The 19,418-nt window shown below is 45.0% G+C and overlaps 1 protein-coding gene across 10 annotated transcripts in view; it reads right to left on the reverse strand.

Annotated features, from left to right (window-relative positions):
* Nucleotides 1–3,242: 3,242 nt before the first annotated feature.
* Nucleotides 3,243–19,418, reverse strand: part of MAP7D3 (MAP7 domain containing 3) — a 57,359-nt gene continuing 41,183 nt past the window's right edge. For 4 of the 10 annotated variants that reach the window (XM_058714752.1, XM_058714757.1, XM_058714755.1 and 1 more), the window contains 11 exons: nt 16,464–17,068; nt 15,750–15,877; nt 15,277–15,479; nt 13,173–13,302; nt 11,607–11,739; nt 10,301–10,405; nt 9,251–9,304; nt 7,917–8,019; nt 6,640–6,838; nt 5,472–5,743; nt 4,414–4,652 (listed from right to left, as the gene is read on the reverse strand). In XM_058714752.1, the coding sequence (XP_058570735.1) occupies nt 4,645–4,652; nt 5,472–5,743; nt 6,640–6,838; nt 7,917–8,019; nt 9,251–9,304; nt 10,301–10,405; nt 11,607–11,739; nt 13,173–13,302; nt 15,277–15,479; nt 15,750–15,877; nt 16,464–17,068 (1,940 nt within the window). In that variant the 3' untranslated portion in view covers nt 4,414–4,644. Of the gene's footprint in view, nt 4,653–5,471; nt 5,744–6,639; nt 6,839–7,916; nt 8,020–9,250; nt 9,305–10,300; nt 10,406–11,606; nt 11,740–13,172; nt 13,303–15,276; nt 15,480–15,749; nt 15,878–16,463; nt 17,069–19,418 lie in introns of those variants that run through there. The other 6 variants (XM_058714754.1, XM_058714760.1, XM_058714751.1 and 3 more) reach the window with 5 other exon arrangements.

Raw genomic sequence — 19,418 nt, forward strand, 5'->3', positions numbered from 1 at the left:
TGACCCAGAAGCAGCATTTCCCAGATGTTCACATCCCTTAAAAAGGGCCCTGTTTTCTTGGGCCAGGAGCAGGTGGGATGAGAAGAGAACGACAGCCGAAGGGCTGCTGGGCTGTTCACAGCCCCCGTTCTGTTGGCCCCCCTCTCCGTGTGCCCTCTGGAGCACGGATCCACGTGGAACACTGTCAACCCCTGCTCCCTCCACCCTTGGGCCCGCGGGAGAAACCCGCTCCCCCTTGGGGCCATGGCTGAGCCAGCGGGGAGAGGGCATCGGGGCCTCAGTAATTAAAGCAAAGGGCGGGACCCCTGTGGAGCTACCCAGACCTTGTTAGGGAATCCAAACCCGCCAGCAGGAAACCACGGGCGTTTTTATGAACAGGTGACAGTCCCCTGTGTCTGTTCCCCTGGAGAAATCGGCAGTTAAAACCACGAAGAGAGTTGTTGTCTGGGGCCCCGAGGGAGCAGGGGTGGGGTGGGGAACTGACACACCACCCCTGGAAGCAGGCTGGGTTACTGAGATTGCCGCAAGGGACAGGGCCCAGAGGGGACGAGCCTGGGATGGAGAGGGGACTCCACTCAGGACTCCTCCTCGGGGAGAGACCACAGCACACTTCAGTGCCCTCCACCCCAGCGGACTGTGGGCCTTTGGGCACCGTGGCTGCTCTCCTCTTCCCCTGCCACCCCAGATTCTGTGCTTGCCCTCCATCCTGTCACCCTTTGGCCTTCCTATCCCACTCGGCCTGCAAAACCCCAGCCCACGCCAGGGCCGAGCTCTGCCGTAAAAAACAAAACAAAACAAAACAAAACAAAAAAGCCGCACCGATAGCTACAGCCACCAGCACAAGAACCCCAGCCTCCACCCTGGCCAGCTTGGCTTTCTTCCCTAGGCCAGCACTCCCCGCCCCGGATACCTAATCCTCACAGTCAACACTGGCACTATCGTCCCCATTTTCCAGATGAGAGACGTTCAGAGAAGTCAAGAGGTCTACCTGAGGTCACACGGCTAACGAGTGACAAATCTCCAGCCTATCACTTATGACCGGACATTGCCATAGAAATGGTGAGCCCCCCAGGGTAGGGGCAGCGTCTGATGCATCACAATGAGGAAACTGTCCGGTTTCTGCTCGGTATTTCATTTGAAGACTGACCCATTAAGACTCAGGAGGAAGGAGGGGAGATTCCTAGTTGACAACTTTTAATCAGAAAACGCTCTTCTCCCTCATAACCAGGGGGATCAGCATCTCCAGAACGCACCTACTTGTGGTTAACGGGGTGGGTTCTGGAGCAGACTGCCTGGGTTCAAATCCCAGCTGCTCTGCCATTCTCTATGCCACTGAGACCACAGGCAAGTTCACCTAACCTCACTCAGCTCATTTCCTTGCCTATAAAATGAGACCGAATTCCTACCTTCCAGAATCACACGCAGATGATACGGCAATAATACAAATGCTTAATAGGGCGATGGACACCTGGTCAAAGCACTCAAATAACGTTAGCAATTATTTTCATCTCCGGCACCAAACGGCGTATTACCTACCATACGAACCACAAGACCCTCCCCACTCGCGAAGCAGGATGAGGTGTCGCCTCTACAATCAGCCTTGAATTTGGGCCTCAGCTCTGCCTCTTCCTAGTTGTACGACATTGAACAAGTACCAATCTCCACAAGTCTGTGTCCTCCTAGGTAAAAACGGATACCCACCTTCACAGGGTTTTAAAAAGATGCCTAATAAAGTACCTGGCATCATGGCACGCGTAAACGTAACTGCAGTTATTACGAGACTTGGGGAACCCTTGGATATACCCATCCAGGAACCCTGGAACCGGATCAGTGGAGAGGGAGACCGGTGGCAAGGTGGCCTCTCCAGGGCCTGCTTCAATGAGCCAGGCCTGCAGGGCCCGGGGCACCCAGCGGGCCACAGGGCACAGACCCCTGATGAAATGTGGCAGCCGGCCCGCCTCCAGGCTTCTGCTTCTTGGCACTGGCTCCTGCTCCTGTTCCTGCCTCGCCTCCTGATCCTCTGCCTCTTGCCCCAAGGCGTGATTCCACAGGACTAAAAGGGCACTCGGAGACCGCAGCACAAAGTCACGTGAAAATGCACGCGGAGTCACACAGCAAGCTCACAGCCACCTCAGCTAAGACGCAGGACTTCGAGTCCATCTGCCACCCTCTGCAGCATCCCATACTGCACCGCGGTGGCTGCCAGGGGTCAGAGCTGTTCGAAGGCTTCGTACCTGTGCAAGATGACACGGGCGTAGGAGACATGCTCATACGTAGAACCCGCTGGCAGAAGTTAGGGACCTGTCAGGGGGAGAGACGCCAAGAGACTACCCGGAGAGGAAAGGAAACTTGAAGCAACCCTGTCCCCTAACAGGCCCGGGCACCAGCCCGCGGCAAGGGGGTAAGGCTATGCCGGCGGCCACCACCTTGGAGCTGTAGACAGGGAGCTTTGGCCACGTTTCGGGTTGTGTGCACACCACACGACATCCTGCTTCAACAGCTCCGATGTGGAGCCCAACGATACGGAACGGGAAGTGGGGGTGGCTGCCACCATCTCCTAAGCGCCAGACCCCACAGACTGTAAACAAGGACCTCGCCCGATCAAAAAACCTAAGAGACCAGAAGGCGTTCCAAGATTGAAAACTAAACACTTACAGGCAGATCCAAACATCCGTTTTAGCTGTGCACAGGAACAGCAAGGTCACGAACAGATGTGTAGAGAAGCACAATCACTGCCCGTGCGTGCACTCACTCAAAGATGTAAAGTGTTCCCCGCCATGGCAGGCACCAAAAGCGATGCCCCTGAAGGGGCTGGGGGAGAGGGGTGGGGAGTGAATGCTTAAAGGGTACAGGTTTTCTGAGGAGGAGATAAACGTTCTAGAACCAGGTACAGGTGGTGGTTGCACAACACCGTGCATGCACTAAATGCCACCAGACTGGGACATGTTGTGAATTTCACCACAGTAAACAGATGGTTGGTAACTACTGGCCTCAAGTAGAAGAGCCACCACTGGCCAGAGTAACGAGCCCTGGAAATAGGTGCAGAATTTGAAAATTCATATCTAATGTCCCAGGGGTGGAGCTCTACCAAGTCACCAAGTGGCTGAAAGGGAGCATCAGAGGATTTGCTTACCTTTTATTGAACTGCCTCTTGCCCGTGTTCAAAGCTTGGTTAACAATTGGGGTCACCTTTACACCACGCAACAGTATTTTTTTGTTATTATAATGAAAAGAAGACTTGCTTTATTTGCAAAGTTTATTTCACAGAGCACACACATGAACAGAAGAATAACGGAGTGTTCCAACATGTGACATTTGTGCAGAAAAATACCAGAAACTCATTTGTTAGGATGATTGTCTCTGCCTTCTTCATGAAAGAGCTAGTGTATAAAAATAGTTTTCAAATCTAAGGCACCAGGCTCTATCTGTAACACTGGTACAGTACACTGAATGGCAAAGAACTAAGGAACTGGAAAGAATAATTCTTTCCTTTAACTAATCCAAGACCGGTGGCTAGAAAGGAACATGGGCCTGCTCGAAACTGTGATTCACTACAAAACTCATCAGCAGTAGGACAACTATTGTGCATTCAAGTTTTAGTTGCTGGTTTAAGCAGAATTTGATGGATTTCAGGAAGCTATCCCAGTGTGCGTGTGTGTGCGCACATGCATGCAAACGTGTGTGCAAATGTGTACGTGTGTGTGTGCGCACGCGCATGCGCGCCTATCTATCACGGCGACCAAAGAAAGAATGGCCCTGCTCTTGTACTCACTTGCAGCCAGTGGTTAGAGAAGGCCGAGCAAGTCCGGCTCCACATGCCAAGGCTGAGCGCAGACCGAAGGCAGGACTGGAGAGCACGAGGAGAAAAAGACGGCGCGCCAAAATCCACTGGGGGGATGACACGTGCCCCACCACACAACAGCCACATAGTGCTGTAGGCACAATAAAAACAGTGCACGTTTTTGGAAATAAACCCCCCTGTGCACTTCAAAAGGTAAGACTGATGATAAGCACGAAAGGTGCTAAACTGTCCCAAGACGACACTTTCTAGGACCCCTGGCATTTGGGAGTGCCGGGGCCTGTGCACTCCGGTGATGGCAGAGCTAAAAACATACATAACGGTAACATGGGACTTATAACTATATTTTGCAACCTCCTGTTCATTATAAACAATCTAGTAAAGCTCTTGTGAGCAATCCTGAGTTCCTCGCACCCCCCATCAAGTCGTCTATGAGATCAAATGTCAGCTTTGAATTGTTAAAGTAATGTAACTGTTAAGCAGAATAAGCATTATTTTAAGAGAGAAAATTACTCCTTGGTTTAGAAACTCAAGAGTTACCACTTGATAAAAAGGCACCCTTGGTGTATACACTTACACATACCGGCTGGAAAACAAAAACAAGACAGCGGAGATTTCTACAGACAAACAAAAACAGGTCTTTACTCAAAAGCCTTGCTGTGGGCAAGAATCAAGGTGGTATGCGCATCTTTTGAGACACGTGTTAAGGTGACTGATGTTTTTCTCCTTCTTGGATGGTCATTTTCTTGGCCAGGTTCAAGTCAGAGGCAGAGAAATGTGGGGAGATGGGCCTAGCAATTGAAATCCAGAGCGGAGGATGAATCTTCCTCTGGGCTGCACGAGGTTTACATATCTGACCAGAGGGAAAAAGAAAAGAAAGATTAGTAGAGAAGATGCTGGTCTCACAGCCACTGGGCCTCAGCCTCCCTTCGGGGTGGGCCCTGGGACCCTTGGCAACCCCCTCCCCAATCCAAGTTGCTGACACACTGGTGCCCTTGTACTAAATATTCCCCATGACTCCAACTCCCAAATAGGCCCAAGCTGCCTCTCAATTTCAAAGACAGCTTCTTAAGGAAAGAAAAGCAAAGGCCTTTTGGTTTTGGAAATTCAGGGTGAGAGAGAGACTAATTCCAAAGGCCTCACTAACCTCTGCCCTAAATGATTACCTGTATGCTGTAAAGCAGCTTGTGGACTGGGGGCTGAAAAGAACCTATTTTATACGTCTGATAGGAAATTCAGGGCGTAAAAACTAAAATCAAGTTATCTACCCTCTCAAAACCAACGTTTTAAGTTTTTAAGTGTATTTATTTATTTTGAGAGAGAGAAAAAGTGCAAGTGGGGTAGGGGCAGAGAGAAAGAGAGTGGGAGAGAGGATCCCAAGCAGGCTCTATACTATCAGTGCAGAACCTGACATGGGGCTCGAACCCACAAACCGTGAGATCATGACCTAAGCCGAAGTCCGATGCTTAACCGACTGAGGCACCCAGGCGCCCCATCTCTCAAAACCAACTTAATGGAAGCTCTTTGAGATCAACCTAGTGTTTGGATCCACCACAGTCTCCCGTCTCACCTCCGAAGTTACAAGGTGCCAAGAAAGCCCTGGAAAAGCCAAAGCAGGAGGGTTCACGGCCAACTGCCTTTCAAACAATGTGAAGACAGGATGAGGCCTTACCCAATAGAAGAGGTACACATTTGTTTTTCTTGTCATCTAAAGGCATCTGGGGACTTTGATGGAATGTGATGGAACCTTTCAGGTGGTATTTTCGGCTATCAGGAGGGATACTGGACATGAGTGACTCTGCCTCATCTCTGATGTCAACAGTCTTGTCACAGATCCACTCCTGTGCCTCTGGATGTACACTTTTGTTAGGTCCCACGGTGTTGCTGGTTTCACTTGCCTTTCTGGTTTTTGTTGCTCGGCTGCTCATTCTTTTGCTGGACGGTCTGGAAAGAGAGGTTTGGGTTAGAATCCTGACTGTCCCAGAACCAAGGCTGTGTCCTGAAAGAAGCTTTATCCTTTAATTAACTTCTAAGAAATGCCTTGGAAGTAACTTAACCTTCAGAATCCTGGAATAGGAAGGCTGGAAGGGACCCTGGAGATCACAGAACACACTGGTTTCCAAATTGTGTCCTGCAAAGTCCTAGGGTTCAGCAAACACTAAGCAGGGCAAAGAGCAGCTGCGTGTGCAGGGATGCAGAAGCCCATCCCTACTTCACTCTGACCTGAGACAAAACCATGCAGTGCAGTGAGGACGAACGTGGCTCTCCTAGCTCCAGCGCTCGTGCTGGCCCAACACTGCGCCTCTCAGCCCATCGTGTTCCCACGGGCCCTGAAGGTTCAGTGTCTCTTTAGGGAATCCCCAGGGAGCCTTCCCTTCCAAGAATCTGTTCCCACTCTTCCAACCAAACTTCTGACCCTCAGTTTCCCCATATGTAAAATGACATCAATACTGAACTCAGAGTCACAATGAGAATTAAAATAAGCAGCAAAAGATGCCTGGTATGCAGCAGTCACTCAGTGCCCCCCCTTCCCTGATTTTATGAGAAAATGCTAACCAGTGTGCACAAAAGCACAGCTTAGAGTCAGATGTATCTAGTTTGAATGTGGGCTCTGCCCTTTAACGGTGGGATGTTGGGCAACTAAGACCTGTAATCTCTCCGTGCCTCAGTTTCCTCATCTGTAAAAGTGAAGATGATAACCCTTGCCTAGCAAGGCTGCTGTGGGGATTACTTTGTTTCTGGAAGTGCTTGACACCGTGCTTGGTAGAAACTAAGACCTCAGTCACTAATCTCATGTAGGACTCCCACCGAGTGTATTCTGATAGGCTCACTGGACTCACCTGGTACCCTTCGCCTGAGTCAAAGGGTTTTTCGCACTTTTTTGTCTGAAGGTTTTCATGTCGCCATTAAAAAATGTTTTTGTCTCTCTATGGACTTGGCCAGAAGTGGCGTCTAAAAACACCAGCTTGGGAGTGTTCTTCTTCATGTTTTTAAAATGTGTTTTGAATTTTGTGGATGAATCCATGCCATTTATAAAGGCTTGGAAAAAGAAAGGAAGAAGATTAAAACTGGAGTTTCAACAATGCAGACAACAAGAGGCAAAGGCCATGATCCTGCCGGGCCGGAGTACGGCCGGCCACATAAAGGCAGGAGGAAGAGCCATGCAGCAGTATTCTGGGGTGTAAGCCGCCACCCGGCACACAGGCCCACTCTGGCCTCAAAGAACAAAGGGGCCACCTCTAAGGAACTTGCCCTCTTTCCTCTGCCGGGCAAGACAGGCCAGAGGGCAGAGGGCAGCAGGCAGCATGCTTCTTACCCCTCCTCCTGACTGCCCACCTCGCCAACCCGCCTGTTCTTTTAGTCTTGATGCCGGGGCTCCCTCTACCTTCAGCTTTCCTCAGCGCCCTGAGCCGACCCTACACCTGGCCCTGCTCCTACTGCTCACCGTATTCGGGCCGGCCAGCTTGTGGCAGGGTCACCGTCTGCTCCTACGTCTGTCTCCCCACAGGCTCTCCTGGGGCCACACCTCCTCCTGTCTGTATACCTGGTACCCAGAACACCTGACTCGTGTGTTCATATCCACTTGTGGGGTAAAACGTGGACAACAGTGTTCTCTCAAGTTCCTAGTACTGCTGCCATAAAGTGGTTCCTACTCAGAAGGGAATCAGCCATACATTTCAGAGAACACTCAGATCACGACAGGAATCCTATTTTTCTCAGTGAGGTGGAAAGTGGCATTCCACCTGTCATCAGTCATGGATGCCATGTGAGGCCCTGAGCTGTGACATGCTCATAATCCTCACATTCAGTTACGAGCTACCACCTACACTGTAATGGCACAACCTGCAAAACAAGAACAGCCGCTGCTGTAGCAGCCTTTATCGAGAGTTTCCTATGTGTCAGGTGCTCTTAGCACTACATGGATTATCCCATTGCAGTCTCATGCTACACTAGGAAGAGAACATTCGCTTCCCCTTTTTCAGGTAGGAAAACTGAGTACAGAGAGGTTCAGTAAGTTGCCCAAAGCCACACAGCTCAGAAGCAAAGGAGCCCCTGGATGAACCCAGGCAGTTTAACTCTTAAATGGTGACGAACAGAACTCAAAAGGCAAGCAAACCTGATGGATGTAGGTCACTGAAGGAGTCATCGTCGCTTTCTGACTCGTCCTCATCATCTGCCTCGTCCTCCTCATATGTGTTGTCACTGAATGTTTCTGCAGCCTACGATGAGAAAAGAAGTCATGGTTACATCTAATCTTCCATTATCCTGACTTGGTTATTTCAAAGAAAACAGCTTTCATGCCGGCTGCTGCCTAATTTTAATTAAGAGATAAAAAAGCTAAACTCTTTGGCCCCAAAGACTCTACAGGGGATAGAACAGGTGGCCCTAGTTGTGTCTTTCAGTTAGGGAAAGACACTCAAGAGTGGGAGCCAAGGAACAATGCTTTGGGCTGGCATGTGGCCTCTCTGTGTGCTCTGAGCCCTAACTAAGCCAAGGAAGGGACAATTGATAAATAGCTAAAAAAAGTTCTTGGCTGCTGCTTGAGCCAGTGGGCTAAATGATCTTTCAGATGGTGACTCCCTGCACTTTCCAGAAATGACATTTCTATTCTGAATTTTCAGGATATGGATGACCATGCTGGGGAACTGTAAACAACCAAGATATCAATCTTGTTGCACAAAGGGTAAAGGGCACAGACTCTGGAGGAAAGGGGTCTTAGATGCATCAAAAGACAGGATGCTGGGGTATGGAGATAGACTCCCAAAAAGCATACCATAAATGAAAAAAATTACCATAAATGAAAAAAAAACCACTGAATCTGAGCTCACTAAAATGAACTTCTGTTCAGCAAAAGGCATTCTGAGAGTACGAGGCGAACTATAGCAATACCTACACATTGACAGGGCTCATAACTCGAGCAGGTAAAAACTCCACATCAGTAGGAAAGAGGCTAGCCGCCAAACAGAAACATGGGCAAGGGACTTGATAAGGCGCTTCACCAAAGCAGATCTTCAAATGGCCAAAAAGCAGATGAAAAGGCACTCGACTCCATTAATCATCAAAAAATATTAATAGATTCAATAGTGTGCAAATTAAGAACTTCTATCCAATAGAAGACAGCATTAAGACACGCCACAAATAAACTGGGAGAAGATATATGCAGTCCATATAAGCAAGAAAGTAGTGGCATCCACATTTTAAGAACTACAAGTGAGAAAAAGACAAATCAACCCAAAAGTTTTGGGCAGAGACCTGAATAAGCATCTCACACAAGAAAAAACATGACAGCTAACTAAAGATAGGAGAACATGCTCAACCTCTTTAATATTTAATCAGAGACATACGAGTGTGATACTTTAATTACCACCAGACTGGCAAGAATGAAAAAGTCGGCAAGAAGGTGAAGCAACAGGAATTCTTAGGCACCGCTGGCAGGAACGCATAGACTACCTGTGAGGTATTTGAATATGTCTTTCTTGTCCGCTTCATAATTTCCTCAATTCTCTATTTAAAGGAAAATAAAAATTCAAACATGAAAACAGATTAAAAACAAAACAGTGGTCCTGAAGAAGTTGATTACTTCTGTTTTCCATAAGTGGACAGTGTCAGTTGACTGCTCCCAAGCCACAGACTTAGCAGACAAGAGACCCTACGGCGGCCACCAGAATCCTTCCAATCCCAGTTTCAGTCGGTCCAGAAAATGTCTTGAGTGGGTACTAGCTATCCTAACACACAGATCTAATGACTTCTCACTCCGAAGTTCAGACTTAGACACTCATTACTTAAACTAAGCATGTACTGCTGCAAACTAGTGAGGACTTTTTAATGTACTTTAGTCAAATAGACCATGAGTGAAGCAGATATTAATGAAAAGACTGCACCCCACTGATGCGACACTATCAGAACTTTCTTGCTGGAAAGAGCACACACCCAGGAGGGAAATTTCTCCCCGGTGCACACTTCCTTCCCTGAAGGTGAGGAGAACTATAGCTCTCTGGCCTCCTCAGGGCGACCTCCATCTCTCAACAGAGGCCTTGCAGCCTGGGCTGGGGCCTTCTCTGCTCCCAGACGAGCCAATTAAGTTGGACAAAGGGAGGCCCTACCTTACAAACAGCCTGTGTGTTGGCCTTTCAGAGAAGCCTGCACCCTTCTGCTTCCTTTGCTCAAGCTGCTGCAATTTCCAGCCTAGTTTAGAAGACACTAACTTCCGTCAACCCCTCCCAATGACTGGAGTGATTCTATTCAAACGAACTCCGTTTCCAGAGGTCAGCGAATATGGAGGTGTCACTGTAATGGTCACCAGTGGTCCATGACGGAGAGGTATGGTAAGAGAAGACCCTTCTATGCAGGAAGGGTGAGATCCTTGGATTAGAGAGTTCTAGTGGGAAAACCATCAGAGGCTAGCGTACCACTTATTTGTGATTTTTGAAGAACACGTTTTGATATCATGTGCCCAACATTTTTCCAAAAAGAACCAAACTCCCAAAACAGAAAGAGTACCTTTTTTCTTTCTAATCTCTCCTGCAAATTCTGTAACATAATTCTCTCGTGCTCCTTCTTGCGTTTGTCAGCCTCTTCATCAGCTTTTATTTTGGTGTCCCCCTTCTAGAAAATTTGTATAAAAATACCATTTTGATCTCAATATATGAGTGATAACCAAGAACATCAGTTGAAAAAGTTAAATAGTAAAATGTTATCTGGCATAAAAGAATGTAACCTTTTGGCTGACAGTACCTATATGCACAACATTCATGAATTACCAATTTTCAAAGCATTAGCTAAAATGCACAAAACTAGGCTATTATCTTGAGGATTTAGAAGCCATTGTCAGTCCCCTCCAGGACCCCAGGGTTATCATTAGTGGTTACCAGGCCACTATAGTTTGAAAGTATGTGATTATGTAGCTATCCATGAACACAGCAACAGGAGCTGAAAAGTCTTACACCTTTCAAAAACACCGAGAGGATCCTTAAAGGTAGTTCTTGAGGAATGCGAATGCACACAATCATTTATGTAACAAATACCTGATTTTACTAAGGGATAGGCTAAAAATGGAATATAAAGTGGGCTATGTTAATAATTCAAACTGAGTACAGTCTGAGCTCAGTTTGTGGATTTATTTACCTAGTGATTTGAATTTGCATTATTGGAGAATTGGAGGACTTTATTCTTTTCTAAATTTTGTTACAGTTTATTTTGGGAGAGAGCATGCACTTGAGTGGGGGAGGGGCAGAGAGCCAGGGAGTGAGAAAATCCCAAGCAGGCTCCTCACTGTCATGTAGAGACCGACACGAGGCTCAATCCCATGAACCGTGAGATCAGGACCTGAGCTGAAATCAAGAGTTGGACATTTAACCCACTGAGCCACACAGGCGCCCCATGGAGGGCTTTGAACTTTTAGAGGTATTTGTACTTTTTATCGTCTCTGCTGGAAGCGTGTCTGGAGTGCGGCTGTGAGTGTTGCCACAGAATGCAGGGTCAGAAAAACTCACTTAGGACATTTAATCTGTGAGCAATTTGATTTTCTGAAGCCAAGCTGCAATGTTGTTTATGTAGACAAAATAAAACACTACTAATCTATAATTTGCTGCTTTCTGCTTCGGTTGCACTTGGAGAATCTTCTAGGATTGTGCCAAGGGTGGCTGAGAATGACCTGCAGCAGCACCAAGCAATGGCTAGACTGTGCTGGAAATATGCAGCCAGAGAAGCCTGCATCTGGTCCTCCCTTTTCTTGGACAAAGGCTGCCTCGGGCTTCCACTGAATTTTAGAACCTGGTCACCCGCCGATAGAGTGGATACAGCAAACCTGTAGCAGCACTTTCTGGTCTTCCGGATCTGTACATCCTTTCTTCATTTCATCGCGTCTTTGTCCATCTTCGAGTTTTGAGAACTCTTCTCCTTGGGTATCAACTCCTTTCTCTGCCATTTCCTTCACCTTCCTAATGACACAATATTTAAACAATTCTTAGTATTTGTCTCAGTCTCTACCACATAGAGGTTGCAGCAGTACATGCTTTTCAGTCACCTCTGTACCCAACGTAGGGCTTGAAATGACCCTGAAATTAAGAGTCACATGCTCCACCGAGTCAGCCAGGTGACCCTGGACGTGCACTTTTATAGTGGAACTGCTTGTGTATAGGAACACAACTTACATTTTTACACCAGATTCGTTACATTTTCTGTGTTGTTACTGTACAAAATTTGCATAATTTCACCCTTTTTAAATGTGGGAAACCAGCTCTTGGGAGTAGAAAGATTTCTATCAAATAATGGGCCACTCTGCATTCTAAAATGAGAGAAAGAAAAACATTCCTTAACTATTTTAGACACATGGGACCCTCCAAAAGGCCTTATTTACACATATGTAATTTAAAGGAGGGTCTGGTGGTGCCCAAGGGAAAGCCCCATCCACAATGACGGGTACGCAGGGGTTTTAAAACGTTAAATTAGCTGTTTACATGAAGTGATGAATGATGGCCTTCCAGTTAACAGTTTTTGCTATTCACAACATCCCCTTCTCCTTTCTTCCAAACTCATTTAAAGTACACTGAAAGCATGTGACTGCATTTCAAATACTTACCACTTAATAAACAACTCAGGACTGTAGTTATTCTTTGCAGGCAGTAGGCAGGTTTATATCCCAGAGCCCTAAATCAAGTGAGCTTCAAGAGTGAGGGTTGGGGTGCCTGGGTGGCTCAGTTGGTTGAGCATCTGACTCTTGCTTTTGGCTCAGGTCATGATCCCAGGGTCACGGGATTGAGCCCCACATCAGGCTCCACACTGAGTATGGAGCCTGCTTAAGATTCTCTCCCTCTCTCTCTCTCCCTCCCTCCCTCTGCCCTTCCCCCTCTTGCACTCTAAGACTGAGGGTAAAGAAACCTTGAGATGGAATCAGAATGAACACAACTGTACATGAGGTTTGCTGCTCACAGGAAAGCCTTCCAGCAATGACTGAGGAGATTCAGGCATCACAAAGGTCACTGGAAAGCACCTCTAGCAAAACATGAGGAAGTATACTTTCCAGGCTTACAAATTCTGAAGTTACAAAAGAGTTTTGAAACAAAGGGGTGGTCTCCAATGAATGCCAACCGAAACAGTCTGGCGTGATCACCCAGGTGTTCCTGCCGAGATATGGGACCCCGACACAAGTTCTGGTCTCAAGCATCTTTACAGTACAACTTAATGACACATGATGCACAGATACTAAGGACAACTATACCATCTACCTATACACCAGTATCCTCTCTGCTAGACAGGCTTCCCACATTTGTTCTGAAGGCAAGGAGTCACTTCTGATTCACAGTATAGAAAAAGTCAGTTACTCGTTGATTTTTCATATTATTTATAATACATTTAACCTGAGGGTACCTACCTTTCCTCTGTTTCCTTTTGTAGTCTTTCTTCTTTTTCTCTTTGTTCACGAGCAAGGCGCCGTTTCTCTGCCAAAATTTTTGTTGCCTCCTCAGCATTCATAGTCCCTGGTGTGCTTTTACTACTAGGCTCTAGTTGAAATCAACACAACATGCAAAACAGTTAGCTTAGGGAACTTCATACCTGTAAGCCCAATAAAGAGGTGCGAGACAACCAACAATATTAAAAACTCAATGTGTACATGGTCCAAATTTTATCAATAACATGCAATCTGTAAGTAAGTGATTAAAAGCACAGATTTTGTTCAAAACCCCAATCCCGTTCCCAGTAACAGAAGTAGCAGTCTGTTTCTTTTTAACATCCCCTTGCTCCAAAATGAAATAATGTACTCCCACTTTGGTTTAGCTGTTTTGAGAGCGACCTGACTAAAATGACCCTATGGGAAAAAAGATTAAGATGCACTGAACACAGAGGAAGACAAACTTATGCTCAGTCTATATGAAGTATACAAATACTTGACTAGACAAGAACATACCCAGCATACATTTTGAAATTTGTGCATAATTTTCACTAAATAACTACTGTTTAAATGAATGTTGGTAATAGTGAATTATTATATTTGATTGGTCATAAAGTGGCTAACTACATAACCAAAGAAACCAAGACTATCAGTAAAATAAGGTGACCACATGGAGGCATGCTGTAAGGTTTCAGTCCACGTGATGACTATTTTTTTTTAATTTTTTTAATGTTTTTATTTATTTTTGAAGTAGAGAGAGAGAGACAGAGCATGAGCGGGGGAGGAGGAGAGGGGGAGACACAGAATCGGAAGCAGGCTCCGAGCTGTCAGCACAGAGCCCGACGCGGGGCTCGAACCCACAAACTGTGAGATCATGACCTGAGCCGAAGCTGGACGCTCAACTGAGCCACCCAGGTGCCCCATGTGATGACTATTTTATTTATTTTTTTTTTCTTTTAAATTTTTTTTAACGTTTATTCATTTTTGAGAGAGAGAGAGAGACAGAGCACGAACAGGGGAGGAGCAGAGAGAGAGGGAGACACAGAATCTGGAACAGGCTCCAGGCTCTGAGCTGTCAGCACAGAGCCGGACACGGGGCTCGAACTCACGGACCGTGAGACCATGACCTGAGCCGAAGTCGGACGTTTAACCGACCAAGCCACCCAGGCGCCCCGTCTATTTTAAATAAATCACATATTGGGGTGTGCCTGGATGGATCAGTCAGTTAAGCATCTGACTCTTGATTTCAGCTCAGGTCAAGATCTCGTGGTTCATGAGTTCAAGCCCCACATTGGGGCTTCTCTCGAATCCCCACATTGGGATTCTCTCTTTCTCCTTCTCTTTCTGCCCCTCCCAAGCGCTCTCTCTCAAAATAAATCACTTTAAAAATAAATAAGTAAATAACATATGAAAATGAGGATCTTAAGACATCAGGAATGAATAAGTTGCAATAAAATTATTATTCCTGTCATAAAGAAATCACTGTGGAATTCCTTCAAAAAGCAAAATTTACTAGTGTACTTAAAATTAATGTCAAAAAAACAAAGTAAAATAAAATAAAATAAAATAAAATAAAATAAAATAAAATAAAGTAATATCTATGGACATTAAGAACATGTCACAGGCAAAATGCCAATATGGGACTTTTAGGAACCCACATACTGCTCAGACACGTTATGGTGTATGTGTGGAAACGGACCTTCAGCTCCCGATGGAAATCCACTCAGCCACATATGGCCAGATGTGCTCTCCCCAAAGATGGACAATACCTTAGGGCCATTCACAGAACCATCCACTATCAGAGCTGGAAGGGACCCCTAGGGATCACCTACAGCAATGCACTCATCTAATCAGTACTTTTAACATTAGTTCCAAAAATGGATTTTCCGCAACAAGGGGGTGGGGGGAAGAAGCTCTGGCAAGGAAAAGTAAGCAGTGTGCCAATGATTGGCTAAATTCTCTTCATCAAAAGAAAGCTTACACCCTAAAGTTCTCAGAATTGGGGAATAAAACAAAGGTGACCGTTTCTGAACTACCTTAAGACTTCCCGTGTTGCCAAAATAAACTTCTCAGTGAAGGAACTTACCTTCACAGACCGTCTTTTGGCTCACAGCTTCAGAGCTGCTAGTGGTTTTAGAAACTGCTTCTCTTTTCTTTCCAAGAGTACCTAACACATTTTGCGCAAGTAGGTTACGCTGAACAGGAATTACTTTGTAACAAAGAGAAGGTTGTGACTGTTTTGACCTGACAGGTGAAGGGGACGGGGGGCGATTCTTCTGCATTTGCCTGCTGAGAAAAAGTAACCATTAATGGGGGAAGTTGGATATGGTTTTGTAGTAGATATGTGTACATATAAAGTAAACACTTAGTTTATAATGTGCCATTTCATAAAATATAATGTCTTGGTACTAGGAGATCTTTTCTAACAGAAGTCAGTCCATTTTTGAAGATTTTTTCCTATTTACAATGCATACTACCATTATTTCCTTTATGAAACACTGATGTGACATTTATCCTGGTAAAACACCTATCAGGAACAGTTGCAATTAAGCTACTTACTTAACACTGATGGGAGAGGGTGGGCGCCACCCACTTGCAGGAGAAGATGGCCATTTATAACATGGTATGTGTGACGATGGGCGCTTCTTTGTACCAGGGTTGTTGGCCTGTTTGTCCATTTCTGGTTTCTGAACAGAGCCAATACAGTCAGATTAAGAGATCAGCATTTACCTTTCTGCAGCTGGCTTGCCTTTTTAAGACCAACATACCCTGAACATATAATACAATTTTAGCTCCTTAAAAGGAGCAAGCATGAGAATTAGACACAGATATGTTCTTCTAGACTAACAATTCAGATTACGAATTTCAAGAAGTTCACAGAAATAATTAAAAACAAATCTTTCCCTTCAAAACCTGATTCTATATCTAAATCCTAATTAAAGGTTTGTAATATTTCTTCTTGAACTTTTCTTCAGTTTAGAAATAGTTCCTGTAACAGTTATACTTCCTCCTTTCTACTAAAAACTAATATTCCAGCTTTGAGGGGAAACTGGTACGAGTATCATCATTTTAAATCATTAAAGTGGCTTATCCTATGTAACTGATTTTATTGCAGAATACTATCTAAGAACTTGTTTATGTTGTGAAACTTGGCCTATCATGACCTACACAACTAAATACACAGATTTTAACAGAAAATTGGGCAATAAAAGGCACTTAATAAACCTGTGGAAAATCTCTCACTTTCACCTTGGAAGATGTTTCCACGCTCACCTCCAGGAAGGCCTCGGGGGATGCTTCCACACTCTCTTCAGGGAGCGTTTCCACACTAGCCTTGGGGGACGCTGCCATACCAGCCTTGGTAGATGCCTCCACGCTTGCTTCAGATAACACTTGCATGCTCCCATCAGGGGACGCATCCGTGCTCATCTCGAGAGACGAGTCCATGCTCACCTCGGGGGATGGGTCCACGCTCACCTCGAGGGACATGTCCACGCTCACTTCCGGGGATGTTTCCACGCTATCAGGGAGTGCTTCCGCACCTGCTTGAACTGATGCTTCCACACTCCCTTCAGGGGACCCTTCCATGCTTGCCTGGGGGGTTGCTTCATTCACCTCGGGGGCCGCCTCCGTGTTCGCCTCGGGGTCCACTTCCACACTCACCTTGGGGATCGCTCCCACATTCACATTGGAGGCCACTTCCATACTCGTGCTCGCCTTGGGGGGCGCTTCCACCTTCGCCTTGGGGAGTGCTCCCACTTTCTCCTGGGGAGGCACAGCCATTGCTGACTTGCGAAGCACTATGGTATTCTTCAATTCATCACTGCTATGGCCACGCAGGGGCGTGGTCACATACTGTAGTACAGGATAGCGGTTGCCTGTGGGTGAATGAGGACAGAATGAAATTCTCTACACTTAGCAACCTGACAACAAGGCAGAAACACACCTTGTTAACAGTAGAAGAACGAAGAACAGGAAAAGAGAAAACAGACCGTGTTTATTAGGAAACTGCAGGGATTACGCCCAACACAGAAGCGTTTAGTGAAATGGATCACAGACACAGGACAAAAGTATCACAAAGTTGGTACTTCAGAAGTGCCACCATCAAGAGGCGTCGTGAAAGCAACAGTCTACTATAGATGAAGAGGACGTGTCTCCCAAGTTGATGTTTGCAATAAGCTATCTTTTTTTTTTTTTTTAAGTTTGAGAGCGAGAGCAAGAGTGAGAGCATGCGCGTGAGCAAGGGAGGGCCAGAGAGAGAGAAACCCAAGCAGGCTACATGCTATTAGCGTGGAGTCAGACTCGATGCTGGAACCCACGAACCGTGAGATCACGACCTGAACTGAAATCAAGAGTAGGATGCTTAACTGACTGAGCCACCCAGGCTCCCTGCCATTTCTCATTTAATCATACTACGGTTGAGTGATTTTATAAAACATTACAAGATGTTCAACACTTTTTAAAAGTAATCTAAAACAACTTAACCAGGGCCAGGGATCTTACGATTACAAGTGATTATGCAAGAAATTCTATGTATGGCTATTTTGGAATATAATATAAAAAGAGCATTTTCTCACCCATAATAAAAACTATAATAACACATTAATCAGAACGGGCTGGATTTTCAAGGTCTCTTCCAGCTTTCACAATCTAAATATTTTCTGCCTAATAAATGGATAAAAATGGTAATACTCGGTACCAGCAAAGAAGGTGGAAAGTGGTAACAGCAACGTTGGGAAAGAGGCAGCCCCACACTGCTGGTGAGGTCGTGGATTTGCACATGTTCCTGGTAGGGGGGATTGGGGCAATAATGTATCAAAAGCCATTACAAAGTACATAGTCTTTGTTGCCACAATTTCACTTCTAGGTCTATCCTTATGAAAAAAATCAGATATGAAAATGTATGCAATAAGGGTTACTTATTACAGCATTATTGATAATATTGAAACAATGAGAACTATAATCCAAATATTCAACAGGAAATTTAGATAATACTGACAGTCATTCAGAGTATTAATATACAATTTCTGGACATAGAAAAGGATATATATCCAGATTAAACAAAAGCAGATTATAACCCTATCTTGTGAAGAAAATATATAAACAAATATTCAGTCATGAGTGGGCTATTGGGATAATAGTAAATTATATTTAAAATTTTCTCTACACTAAATATGCATTGCTTGTATAATAAAGTAAATATTGTTTTTAAATTTTTTAGTTTTATTTATTTTGAAAGAGAGAGAGAGAGAGAGCGAGCATGAGCAGGGAAGGGGCAGAGAAAGGGAAAGAGAGAGAATCCCAAGTGGGGCTCAAAATTACAAACCGTGAGATGATGACCTGAGCTGAAATCAAGAGTCAGATGCTTCAACCAACTGAGCTGCCCAGGCGCCCGCGCCCCGAAAAGTAACTGTTTTTTAAAAAGTATTTGGTGATAGCTTTCTTAAGACTTGGTAAATCTGTCACTTCCTCTGTAAACTTTTACATGATCTCATCAAATAACCAAAATAGAACAAATTACCAAAGACTGACGACTCATGAATAAAAAATGTGACTAAGTTAAATGTTTTTAGGCCCTCATTTTGGTGGAAAAAGTATTATATTTACATACTGTGTGTACCTAAACAGTCACATGATTTAACATTGACAGTTTGCACTAAGAAAATATATTAAATGTAATAACTAGATTTCTATTAGCTATAGAAATTTAAGATAAGATACTGCATTTTCAAGGGAAGTAAAATATTAAACAAAAATAAAAGCAATAAAAGAAATATCTTATAGTAGACTGGAGGGAGACTGGCAGAAAATAATCTGACATCCTATAATGAGGCATAAACAAATTCAGAAATTGGAACCAAAAGAAGTAAAGCTGCACTACCAGAAAGTCTGTGACAGCATTCTGATTTATTTTACTAATCATATGAATAACAACAGAAGAAAAAAACAAAGGTGCTGGGATAAATTCTGGGAAAAAAAAGTGGAGGAAAAAAGAAAGAAAAGAATGATGGGAACAGTGCATTTTACCCCCCACAGGCATGTCTGACACTTTACGTGACCTACAAGTGAGAAAATCCACCTAAGCCTGAAGACTGTTCTTACTTTACCAACAATCTTTATGTCCTTAATTAAAAGCTAAAGAGCAGATCAGTGTTACTCTTTCATTATTTTAGGAAAAAAAGTTGGGTGAGGTAGAAAACTTTCTCCCTCTATATTGTAAGTTTCCAG

This window comes from Neofelis nebulosa, chromosome X (assembly GCF_028018385.1).
Source record: "Neofelis nebulosa isolate mNeoNeb1 chromosome X, mNeoNeb1.pri, whole genome shotgun sequence".
Lineage (NCBI taxonomy): Eukaryota > Metazoa > Chordata > Mammalia > Carnivora > Felidae > Neofelis > Neofelis nebulosa.